The 13,476-nt window shown below is 35.5% G+C and overlaps 1 protein-coding gene across 3 annotated transcripts in view; it reads right to left on the reverse strand.

Annotated features, from left to right (window-relative positions):
* USP32 (ubiquitin specific peptidase 32) overlaps nucleotides 1-13,476 on the reverse strand; it is a 127,314-nt gene that overhangs the window by 48,883 nt on the left and 64,955 nt on the right. For 2 of the 3 annotated variants that reach the window (XM_080922201.1, XM_080922200.1), the window contains exons 12-16: nucleotides 10,492-10,594; nucleotides 7,851-8,043; nucleotides 5,670-5,845; nucleotides 5,007-5,147; nucleotides 3,725-3,884 (exon numbers count right to left, since the gene is read on the reverse strand). In XM_080922201.1, coding sequence (XP_080778327.1) covers nucleotides 3,725-3,884; nucleotides 5,007-5,147; nucleotides 5,670-5,845; nucleotides 7,851-8,043; nucleotides 10,492-10,594 — 773 coding nt within the window. The remainder of the gene's footprint in view (nucleotides 1-3,724; nucleotides 3,885-5,006; nucleotides 5,148-5,669; nucleotides 5,846-7,850; nucleotides 8,044-10,491; nucleotides 10,595-13,476) is intronic. The other variant, XM_080922202.1, reaches the window with a different exon arrangement.

Below are 13,476 nucleotides of genomic sequence, written 5' to 3' on the forward strand. Positions count from 1 at the left end.
TTTAATAATTTTATAAAGAATACTATAAAAAGCCTGAACATGGATAGGCATGTAACCACAGCATAAAAGAACTGAGTTCAGAGTCTTTTATCAGTTACATAAAGGTCAGTCTGACCCTATCTAAAAAAAACCGAAGTAGGAGGCTGTTTGAGAAAACAGGATACCCAAGTATCTTAACGCTTCAATTCTGAAAAACAACAATAATGGGACAGATTTAAATAACCAACATAGTTGGATCCCAAGAATCCATGCTGATAAAAAACTGATATCAACATATATGGCTGTCCTCAATATGGTTATACTCAATAGCAAAATAAAATAGAATCTACTTAAGAATTGGGAGGGGGCTGGGGATTTAGCTCAGAAATAAAATGCTTCCTTAGCTTGTGTTAAAAACCTGGGTTTAATGCCCAGAAGTGAAAAATAAAATAAAATGAAGAGCAAGAGTGGCTGAAAAAGAATGGAATTTGAACTCCATAGTTAGCTGAGTTCACTTAATCTAGACTTTAAAATTCAGAACTACTAATCCCATCACTCTCTGTCACTGATTGCTACCACATATAAAAGAAAGTGGTGGGGCTGGACCCATGGTGCACAACCATCTGTAATGGGATCTGATGCCCTCTTTTGGTGTGTCTGAAGACAGCAATGGTGTACTCATATAAATAAAATAAACCTTAAAAAAAAAGTTGTACAGGCTATATATGGCCAGATAGTATTTTTAAATGAAGCCAATAAACTTTTGTGACTAAACAATTATTCTGTTGGAAAATAGAAGGAAATCATCTTTGCCTACCCAATATAGCAGCAAGATTACGATCTTATATTTCTAAAGTACTCAAGATAGAAATGAAAAGACTGGCATTAGTTGTCTCTCAGACTCTTAGAGGACTGATCTGAGGACTCTACATACACATACACTAAATACGCTAAGTCTGGGTACGGTTAAAACATGAAGTGAAAGAATGACAAGGCACTGTGGAAAGCAAAGCCAGGTTATAAAAATGTACTAAGTACTAGCCAACTGCTTAGTCAAAAATCTAGTCAAAAGCTGTAGTTTACAATGGTCATCTCTGCCCTTAAGAGGCTAGATTTTGCTAAGTAACTCAAAGAAAAGTAAAAACTTAACTGCTGGAGTACATGAATTCCAGGTCATTTTTTTTAACCCATTCAATATTTTTTCCTCTCTCATGAAATATGTTTTTAGTCAGTCCTTAATTATTAACCATCATTTTCTTTTTAAGATCTTCTAAGAAGAACTTATTCAGCTAGGAGGCTGAAAAGCCATCTAAGGAATGATTTAACCCTAAGTTTTATCACAGCCATGGAAAGGTTTATATACTTCCTACTTTGAAAGGAGTAATTTTTAAAAAGTCTAGTGAATACAGTAATAATTGAGTATTTGACCAAGATACATATCATGTAAGAACTCAACCACAATTTTTCACACATAGTAAAGCAAATATTTTTCTATTAGCAAGCAAAGAATAACTCTTAAAACAAAAGAACAGATTTCTCCAATTATACGTCAGAGGATTAATTTTAAGATTACAGCAAGAAAGCAGTTTTATAAAATTCAAAATGATTAATGATTGATTTCATAATTAGTCAGGAATAAAATTTCAAATTAAGAAATGTGGAACATCAGAACTATCCCACTCTAGGATTCAGAAGCACCAGCAAGCACAGTGCCCCAGCCAATCTCCACTGTCCTAGGGCACAAAAAGAAAAACTGAATTCTAGAGTCTACAAAGTTTAGCTCATTAAGCAAGACAGCCACTTATGCATAATTTTTTGCTTTTGAAGAGAACCAGCAAATCAGGAATTTACAGAAGCAGCAAAAATCTAGGATCAGCACAAGAGTTACAAATACTTACTAAAAATGCAACAACGCATCTTGCCTTTCATGTTATCTTTCAAAGAAAATCAAAGAAGACATGCTATGGGTGCCATGGAAGGTATGCTAACATTTCCATTTACCAGAAAATTAAACTAAGAATGTTTCATAAATTCTGTTTCATTGTTCTCGATTTTGACAGTTCTTCAAAAGACAAACTTTAGTTAGATAATGAACACTGTTTTGTTCTAGTTGTTACCGAACAATGTGTGAAATCATTTTTATATTCTATGTGAATGTAGTCTTTTAAAAAAGATTTATTTTTATTTTATGTGTTATGAGTGTTTTATTAAATGTACACATGTATGTGTGCCTGGTACTTATAGAGATTAGAAGAGGTGTCAGAACCCTCAGAACTGGAGTTAGGGATAGCTGTGTGGCATCATGTGGGTGCTGGGAAGTGAACCTGGGTCTTCTTCAAGAACAACAAATGCTTTTAACCATAGAGCCACCTTGTTCAAACTCCCAGAGGAGCTAGTACTTACACAGGAGTGGTAGTGTAGGTTAGAGACAGTTAAAACATTCTAACAACATTACACACTGCCTGAGATTCTGTAAATTAATTAATTTAAAATTTTACTTTACATTTATTTATTTAGTATGTATCTATGTATGTTCAAGTGCACCAGGTGTGCATGGAAAGGTCAGAGAATGACTTAGAAGTTAGTTTTCACCTTCTATCATGTGGGTCTGGAGAGCAAATGCAGGTTGTCAGACTTGATGGACAATGTTTTACCTATAGAGACATCTAGCCAGCTCAAATTTTTTACTGTTTTGTTACTGAAAAGTAATTTCAAATATTTGCAAGAAAAAAGTACACAAGTATTCTTCATCGATAAAATCCAACTTTAGCTCAAAATCAAAGGGAAACCTTAAAAATGGTATGTATTAAGAGAAACATTTTATCTGTCTTGTCTACTTTGAGACAAGGTCTCACTACATGGCTTTCAGTGGCCTGGAACTTGGTATATAAACTAGGCTGTCTTTGAATTCAGAGAGATTTACCTGCCTCTGCCTCCTCATTGCTGGGATTCAAGGTGTGTGCCACCAGACCTGGCTGAGGATGTGTTGTGGGGGTGGGGGGGAGGGATTGATTTGGACTCTCTCCTCCTTTCTTGAGGAATAGCTTGGCATTTTTCAAAGCTACAGTATTTGGCTGGGGATGTGACTAAGTGATAGACAGATATCTAGCATATGTAAGGCCTGGGTTTAACATTCATCACCATTACAAAAAAAAAAAAAAAAAAAGAAGAAAGAAGAACAAACACCCCAAAATAACAAAAACAAAAAACCAACCAATACACAACAAAACCTCTCAAAATTCAAAGCAAATGTATCATTTTCATTTTGAAATAAACTTTTTTGCTCTGTAATATGTCTCTTACAAAACATTCGTAGAGCATGAGAAAATTAAACTACTTCAGAAGAGACTACTTCAATAAATTAGAGTGAGGCTAAAAAGACCATTCAATTATCAGTGAACTGCAGCTTAGTTATAATGACAATTTACAATGGCTTACCTAAAAAACAAAAAAGTATGTAAGATCTATTTTATTTATTTTTCAAAAGCTTATAACCTAAGAATGAAGGAAGGAAGGAAGGAAAAAAGCAAGAAAGTTAGTAATGTCTTAGTTTGCTCCTAACAGTTTGCCTCTATCCCCATCCAATCTTGTGCATGACCACAGATCTAAGCTCACAAGTAATTTACTGATTCTGTATAAAAGCAGATGACATATATTAGCACAGTGGCACCAAACTTTGAGCAATGTGATTTTTCAGTTTATTTTTAAGGAAATGCATGGTATTCTTGCTGCATTCTTAAATTACCTCTAGGCAAATGCTGAGGAAACATTCTTAGGCTCATCATACCCATATTCACCCAGATGTTAGACTGTTGTGTCCGTGTGGCAGGCTGCTGTCGAAGGAAGAGAAGATAGCGAGGAAATAATTCTAGTTCTGGGATGTCCGTTTTGCTATTCTTGATTACCTATTTTAATGAAAGATAAAAAAGTAGTGATGATTCTAAAAGAAATAAAACCCTTTAATCAAACTTAAGCTATTCAAAAGTTCTATAGATTTATGTGTATGATTGCTTTGCTTGCCTGTATGTATATATATATTATATGTGAGCCTGGTGAGTGCATAAGCCAGAAGAAGGCATCAGATCCTCTGGAACTACAGATTCAGATGGCTGTTAGCTGCCATGTAGTTAAGAAAACATACCCAGTCTTCTGAAAGAATAGTTAAGTGCTCCTACACTCTGAACCATCATTTCTCTAGTCCCTTTTGGTAGTTTTTAAAACTATTTTTATTTTATGAGTATTTAAGAAATTTTTATATATATATGTGTGTGTATGTATGTATGTATGTATGTATGTATACTCCTTTAAAAAAAGTTTTCTAAGCTAGGTGTAGTAGCACATACCTTTAATCCCAGTGCTCAGGCAGAGAGGCAGAGAGGCAGAGGATGACAATGCCAAGACATGCTAACATGGAAGGAAAAATTAAGCATCCCCACCCCACCCTAGACAAAAGAACTATAGGCAAAAAAAAAAAAAAAAAAAAAAAAAAAGCTATAAGAGAGAAAAATGTTTTCCACCATGGATGAGGTTGCTAGTTGGCTATTAAACACTAAGTAGTCAGCTCTAAAATCATGCAATGCAACATTTAATGTGCTAAGCAGGATACACATATGCACATGCATGCACACATGCACCCACGCCCTAGAGTATGCATAAGCACTAAGATGAACATGCCTGTAAATAACAATTGGGGAGGAAGAGGCCCAGAGTTTAGAGTGAAGTTGAGTGTTTGTAGGAGGAGTTGGAGGAAGAAAAGGGGGTGGAGAAAAATAAGAACTGTATTTTAATACCCTCCTAAAACCTAAATATTAACTGAATAAATAAAATGTAAAGGGACCTATAGGTTTTGTTCAAATAATTTGAACAGGTTTTGAGTACTCTACTACCATAAAGTAAGAACTAAATTGTGACTAGGAAAATTCACACAGAAAAAAAATATTAACCTCTGGCCTTCATACAGCACACACACCCTCATGCACATCCTTCTATGACTAGCCCGTATATGAGGCACAATTAGCTATACTTACTGGTCTAGGGAGGGCCAGGTTTGATCCATACCAATGATAAAGTGCTCTCCACACAGGTTCTGGAACCATTTCATAATCTCTTCCATGGATTAGCTGTGGAGTTCGTTTTAATCGTCCCCCTTCTAGTGTTAATGATGTAGCCTTAGGAAAATATTAAATTTAAGTATTGAGTTTTAATTTTATAGTCTCTTGGACATCAAAAAAATCTAGACATAGAACAAATTCATGTTACTTCCTAGTTTAATATTGTTGAAAAATACTTTTAAATTTTTTTGGTGGATCCTGTACTGTAAAAACAAGGTAACTGCCACTGAGCTACATCCCCAGAACAACCTTGGGAAAATACGATTTTCTCAGGTTTTACTTTCCAATGGACTATTTAAGAAGGAACTCTGGGCTGGATATGGTGGCACATGCATTTAGTGCTAGCACTTAGAAGGCAAAGGCAGGTAGATCTCTTTGAGTTCCAGGTAAGCCTGGTCTACACAGCAAGTTCCAGGACAGCCAGGGTTCTATATTCTCTTATAGAGATTCACTATGAGAAGACATCACACCTACAAGAGGCTAAACTAGATGAACAACAATGCCTTCTTTTATGCTAAAACCTCTGAAATTTAATGGCTACTTGTTAGAGAACAATAGGATTTGATGCCAAACACCTACCTTTACTGGTTCCTGAGTTACTAGTGGTTGGTTATCAATAGCTCCTGGCTTCTGAGGATTAAGGTGCAGAAGGATATTCCCATTGGCTCCTAGCAAACACTGGTTGTTATTGTCAGAAGTGTTATGTTGCCTCGCAAAGCACATATCTGCCCCTGGTGTGGCAGAATACAGAAAGCCTATCAAGAAACAAAACAAAACAATAATGGATTTTCTTATTTTTTGTTTTTATATATACATAGGTTTGAAGATACAAACTCAAATGTCATTGCACTGTGTCAATGCTATTATTCTGGTGTATCACTAAACCATTTTGATAAATATATGGTAGAGAGGACAGATGTATTCTTTACTAGACAAAAGATAGTAATAGGATTAGAGTTCTCAAAAATGTTACCAGGTGCAAATATTTGCCCACCTTTCTAGAATATAGAATCTTCTACAGGAAGAAAGGAAGGAAGGAGAGCAGGCCAGCCCTAAAATTCTTCTATTGCAAGCATTATTTCAAATATTCTTGGCAAAAACAGCATTAGAAAACCTCTAAATTCCTCTTCCTCTCTTTCCTTTTTCTAAGACAAGGTCTCACTATATACCTCTAGCTAGCCTGGCACTCACATTATGTACACTAGGCCTTGAACTCAGAGATCTACCTGCCAACTACTCCTATTAAAGGGTTCATGTACTACCAGACCCAGTGTCTTTTTTCTTGTTGTTTTGTTTTTGTTTTTTGAGACAGGTTTTCTCTGTGTTGTCCTGGCTGTTCTGGAACTTACTCTGTACACTAGGCTGGCCTTGAACTCATAGAAATTTGCCTGCCTCTGCTTCACAGTGCTGGGATTAAAGGTATTATAATAGGAAAATACACAGAGAAAAATGAATGATGAGGGCGGAGTGTGAACCTGATTTTTTAAAATATTTCAATTGAACTACATGTTAATCTTTGGTAAACATTCTAGTCATCAACTGCTTTGTAAACTTTTATTTGTGGGTAGCAATATAATATAATCAATATAATATATAATAAAATACATATCAGACAGAAATTTAGCATTAAGAAATAATCTTGTGGGCTGGAGAGATGGCTCAGTAGTTAAGAGCACCAACTGTTCTTCCAGAGGTCCTGAGTTCAATTCCCAGCAACCACATGGTGGCTCACAACCATCTGTAATGGGATCCGGTGCCCACTTCTGGTGTGTCTGAAGATAGCTACAGTGTACTCATATAAATAAAGTAAATAAATCTTTTTAAAAAAAGAAATAATCTTGTTTCTTTTAGAAGGTGGGCAAAGGCTTCTACTAAGATTCATAATAGACCATGAAGTTATTAGCACATCTGATGGAGAGAAAATATGAGAATGAAATGTGGTGTTAAAGCAGAGCATAATACTTTGGGAAGTGCTAAATGATCTCTGCAGTGTCGGACAGGGAAGAGAAACAGTACGCAGTAGACGCTCTACAGAATGAAGGAGAATGCTAGCTCGGCCAGTTTGCTTACTACTCTCACAGAAAAGGGCAGAAATTGTCAGAAGAGAAAATAAAGACAGTATATGGTTGAGAGTTTTGTTAATTTGTAGGCAATTAAGAGGAATCATTCTCAATTGGATGTATCTCGGCAGTACCAAACTATCTTTCTGGTAAAAACAGAACCATTAAGTTTCAGATAAATACAGATGATAGAAGGGAATTATGGAAAGTGTTAACATGGTATTTTAACAAAATAGCCTCCAAAATTCTGGACTGAGGTGCTGAGCCAGTCTGATGAAGACCCGAATCTAATGAAGGCATGTTTATAGTTAAAGAGTTCTAGAGACTGGTAATTTTATTTTCTTAAAATCTGTTTTCACTATACTGAATTTATTGGCAAAGCAGATTAAATAGCAATATGCCTTGGCAAATGAAAGGTAAAGACTTTCATATTGAGAAATTATAAGTTTACTTAAAAAGCTGTAAAACTTCCAAGAATTTTATAATTAACCACTTCATTCAAAACGTATTTCTTTGAATTGAAGCATGATTGTGGCAGTACATGCCTGTAATCCCAGTACTTACAAAGTAAAAGCAGGAGTTTCAGAAGTTCAAGATCCTCCTCAGGACCTCTACAGAGCAAGTTCAAGGCTAGTCTGGGTTACATGAGAATCTGTGTCAAGAACATTACTGAGCCCCATAGGAGCCAAGCCATACTTACCACTGCCAGTAGACTCTGAGGCTTCAGATGCAGAAGAAATGTTGTCTGAGTATTTTTCTTCTGTGGTATTCATATAGCTAAGGTTGTTACTGATTCTATCTTCTCCGTGTTCTACAGAATGTGCTGCTGTTCCAAATGTAAATTTTCCTCCATTTAGAACAGATGAAGGCTCAATCACAACAGGGTTGGCATCCTAAAACCATAGAGAACCCAAATTTAACAATCTGACAAGTATGTAGCTATTAAAAGATTAATTTTTTAAAGAAGTATTCTATTATATTTTATGTGTATGGGTGTTTTGCCTCCATGTGTCTGTTTAACTCTTGTGCCCCTGTAGGTTAGAGAAGGGTGTGGAATTCTTTGAAACTGGAGTTATAGATGGTTGTAAATTGTCATGTGGGACATGGGAATTGAACCTAGGTCCTATGGTAGCAAAGTTAGAGTGTTCTTAACTATTGAGCCATTTTCCCAACCCCTCAAAGAATTAATCTTAATGCCCCCAATATATTCATATAATATAGTCACATATACTTATCAGTGAGAAAAGACTGTACCAATAAACAAGCTTTGAAAGGCTAGAAATGTCATCCCTGATTATTATATACAGAAAAACAGTCACAATCAAAGGAGAAAAAAAAACAGCTTATCATGAAATCAAATTTAAGACATTAATATCCACAAGGTTAGCTCTACATAGGACACCAGAAAAAATATTTCAGTCTGAAGAGAAGGTTAACCATTCTAAGAGGAAAAAAGGAATAATCTCAGAACATTGAACCAAAAGAGGTTTAAAAAAAAACAAAAAACAAAAAACAAAAAAGCCCACAAATACCACCACATCAATTCCCTAACGAAAAGACAGATTGGTTTAGAATACAGGATTCATCTTTCTTATGATTCCAAGAAACACACTTCATCATAAAGGACATATACTACCTTAGAGAAAAAAGAATGAAAAAAGGTATTCCAAGCAAACAAAACTAAGAAACAAGTAGGCAAAGTTATTTTAATATTTAATAAAATAGACTTCTATTTTATGAAAACTAATCAGGATAGGGAAAAACACTATACACTCATTAAAAAAATTCACCAAGAGGATAATATAATTCATTTATATATAAATACAAGGCACCTAATTTTATAAGAGACACTATTAAATATATTAGATCTAAAATCACACATTGAGTCTAATCCAGTGACAAGGTTGACTTCAATGCCCCACTCTCTCCAATAGTCATCCAGACAAAAACCAAACAGAAACTAAGGAGTTAAACAATATCACAAATAAAATGGACCTATGAAATATCTACAAAACATTCTACTCAAACATTAGGCACTATACTTTCGTTTTAGCAGCCCAAAACTTTCTTCAAAACCAATCACATAGTGGGACATGAAGTAAGTCTCAAGAAAGAAAAAGAAAACTGAAATAATACCCATTTTTTATTTAACTGACATGGATTAAAACTGATTATCAACAGCAATACAAATAGAAAAAATATATACAAACTCATGAACTCTAAACACAGATCCACAAGAATATAAGAGTAAGCCACCGGGGGCTGGAGAGATGGCTCAGCGGTTAAGAGCACTGACTCCTCTTCCAGAGGTCCTGAGTTCAATTCCCAGCAACCACATGGTGGCTCACAACCATCTGTAATGAGATCTGATGCCCTCTTCTGGTGTGTCTGAAGACAGCTACAGTGTACTTATATATAACAAATAAATAAATCTAAAAAAACTTAAGAAAAAAAGAGTGAGCCACCATACCCAGCTGAAATGAAATTTCTTGAATAAGAAATCATTCAACACTTACTAATTTCCAACAACTAACTTACTTTCTTTTTTCTTCTTTCCCTCTCCCTCCCTCCCTTCTTTCCTCCCCTCTCTCTTTTCTGAGACAGGGTTTCTCTGTATAGCCCTGGCTATCCTAGAACTTGCTTTGTAGACCAGGCTGAACTTGAACTCAAGAGATCTACCTGCCTCTGCTTCCTGAGTGCCGAGATTAAAAGTGTGAAACACCATCACCCTTTATTATTATTATTGTTGTTGTTGTTATTGTTATTATTCTTATTATTTTGAGACAAGGTCTATGTAGTTCTGGCTGTCCTAAAACTCACAAAGAGTCACCTGACTCTGCCCCCCAAATGCTTAGGATTAAAAGTGTGTGGTACCATGACCCAACTTCTACTTCAATTTTTATTTTTAACAGAAAAGGTGAAGAACAATATAATGTGTTGACAATATAGACTTTAAAAACCAGCTCCTATACTGGATTCCAGGTATCTACTCTGAGGAAGATATCCATGTTTCTTTTTCTCTCAGTACCAAATTCCTCACAGGTAAAATGAATATAATATCATTTTCCTCACAGAGATGTGAGAATTAAATGACATAAACAACATGTAACATAAATAAGCACTATTTTTTCCATAGGATTGGTGACTAGAAAAAAAATCTGTGTAGAAATGCATACATTGAGCCTGCCCCATAACAATTTTCATAAATATTTATTTCCTTTTCCTTAAAATCTTGGTCTAAGTTGGCACATTTTTATTACTGGATAGTAGTAGTTCTACAGTCTGATAGTTGGAAATGTTACTAAGAAGTGTATGTGTATATATACAAGAATTTCACTCACGTATTTGACATATTCTTTCCACTGTTGCCACCACTGCATGGAGATGATAAACCAATTGTGTCCTGGCTGCAGACCATACCTGCTTTCTCGTTCTAACCATCCTCTGCATATACAAAATAAATCCAATACATAAGAACATTTTGAAACTGAATTCAAGATTGCAATTTATCACTACAAAATTTCCTCTCTCCTTAGACATTAGAAAAACAAATCAAGAAAATGTACTCACAGTAGAGACTGCCACCACTTCAATTAGTGTAATGGAACACTATTCCACCAGTAAGTCAATCTAAATTTACAGGCCACTATGAAATATCATTCATATACAGTTTGGGGCTGAAAAAAGCTCAGTGGATAAAGTTCTTAATAAACAAGTACAAGTCCTGACTTTGGATCTCCAGCACTACAGAAAAGTCATGTGGAGTAGTACAGGCCTAAAATCCAAGCACAAAGACTGTTATAAGTAGATTCCCAGAGCTTAGAGGCCAACTGTTGACCGTGATGGTTTGAATGAGAATGGCTCCCATAGTCTTGTATGTTTGAATTTCCAATTGAAGTCTGAAAAGGATAAGGAGGTATGGCTTTGTTGGAGGTGTGTCACTCGGGGTGGGCTTTGAGATCTGGAAAGCCTACACCTGGATAAGTCTTTCTCCCCCTTTCTACTTGCTACCTGTGAATCAGGATGTAAGTTCATAGCTACTGCTTAAGTACCATGCCTGCTATGTGTTTTGTCATAGCAATAGAACACTAAAACAGTTACTTACATGATGGGAGAACAAAAGACTCTTGGAAGTTGTCCTCTGAAAGTCACACTTTTCCTTCCTCACAAAAATAAGATGTAATACAAATTTTGTTCGGAAAAAAAAAATCTGTAATAACCCTCGCTGGCTGGTTGTAGTGCTAGGGAGAGTGGGCTTCATGGCCTGACTGGGTAGTACAGTGGAGTTGGCTCTGGAAGCATGGTTGGGGTGAGCTGCCCCTGAGGGCATGAAAGATGATGGAGAGCTCACCCTGGTGGAACGGATAAGGGAGAGCCCAGGGCTGATCAGCTCAGCTGTCACCCAGGTCCAGATTCTGGGCTTTGAGTTGTCCCACCCCAAAATCTACATCATCTGTGAGCTGTTGGGGTACATGAAAGGGCAGGTCCTGTTGATCCAAAGTTGCAGGAGCTCCATGACAGAGAGCAAGAACAGGATAACTAAGAGGTCTCCCAGTGAGGATATATAGATGGTGTCACAGAAGCTAGAGACCTCGAACCAGACTAGTGACTCATTGCAATGATTATTTTCAAGTGAAGATGTGTGGACAGAGGGGTATACTGTGGGACACATGGACACACTACAGCTTCCATGATGAGATGGCTTCTATACATTATTCTGTTCTATTTAGTTTTTGTGTATTTGCGTGTTTTTTTATTTGGGGGGGGAGAGTGAAAGGTGGATATGAGGGAACAGGGAGATAAGTGGGACTAGGGTTCATGATGTGAAACAAACAAAAAAAAATCAACAAAAGGTTTTAAAAAACAGAAAAAAATAACATAATAATAAAGCCTAACTATAGAGTTAGCTAAAATAAATTAAATTTATTTTAAATAAAATTTTATTTTATTTTATTATTATTTATTTTATTTTGCTAGCAAAAATAAATTTAAAAATAATAAAATTTAAAACTATCCTAGTGGGTAAAATCCAGAATTTCACTGTGATTTTGATTTTATTCCCTTAACAACTAATTATATTGTTTATCTTTCTATGTGCCTGAAAAGCATTTGAGTATTTCTGATGGAAAAAAATATCCACTGATGCAATGAAAACATTCTCTAACCATTTGTAGTTCTCTATTTTGTTAGTTATATCTCACAGACATATATGAATAACACTCAAAGCAAAATAAGTATCAAGTTCAATAACTAAAAATACATCAACAAATTTTATTATAACCCATTTGATAATTTGGAAAATAAAAATGATATTGATTAAAATCATTAAAAAATCAGTTAAATAAAACTCCAAATTGGTATCAGATGTAAAATCCGAACATAAGGATTCTTGTTATACTTGATTATGACATGGACTGACTACTCTTCCACAGTTATTGCTCTCATCCCCACACCCGGATGTGGAATATTAAAACTTTTATTATCTCTCTCTCTCTCTCTCTCTCTCTGTGTGTGTGTGTGTGTGTGTGTGTGTGTGTACCATTGCACCTGTGTGTGAGTTTCAGATACAGAACCCAGGGTTTCAGACATCCAGTCAGATGACAGGAAACAAGTGGTACAGCAGTTAAACAGAGAAGCCATTTGCCTCACACAGCATCCCCTAGACACTGATTGTCTCCTGAGGTAGCAACTGCTAAACTTCTTTCCTGTTCTCTACATTTTAACCAGTTATCTTTTTGTCAAGTTGTAGCAGTTCTTTACACATTCTGGCTATTAAAGAATTACGGAAGATATAGTTTGTTAATATTCGCTTTCATTTTTTTAGGCTCTTTTAGATACAGAAGTTTTAGATTGTGATGAAGTCTAAGTGACTTTGTAAGGGAATGTTTTAGAGCCAAATCTAAAAATCACTGGAAAGCTAAATCATTTCTTTTTCCTTTCTACCTTCTTTTATCTCCTCCCCATTCCTGTACCAGTCATTTAAAAGAGGTTTTTGCTAAATATAAAATTGTTAGTTGTTTTTTCTACTCTTCCAGAAGTTCTTCCATTAGAACAAATTTCTTTCTTTTTTTCTTTTCTTTTCTTTTTTTTTGTTGCTGTTCTGAAAATTCTTTTGGTAATTTTATTAGGTTGCAAGTTCTTTACCTCCGAGAGACATTCCCAATACAATTTTAATGCCAAACATAATCTGACTTTTAGATTACTCTAGTTTCTTAGCTAGGGAGTTAATTTATTTGCTTGTTTTTCCAGACAAGATTTCTCTATGTAGCCCTGGCTGTCCTGAAACTTGCCTTAGACTGACTAGCTATAGTCTCAAACTCTCAGAG

Source organism: Micromys minutus (genome assembly GCF_963924665.1).
Source record: "Micromys minutus genome assembly, chromosome: 10".
Taxonomy (NCBI): domain Eukaryota; kingdom Metazoa; phylum Chordata; class Mammalia; order Rodentia; family Muridae; genus Micromys; species Micromys minutus.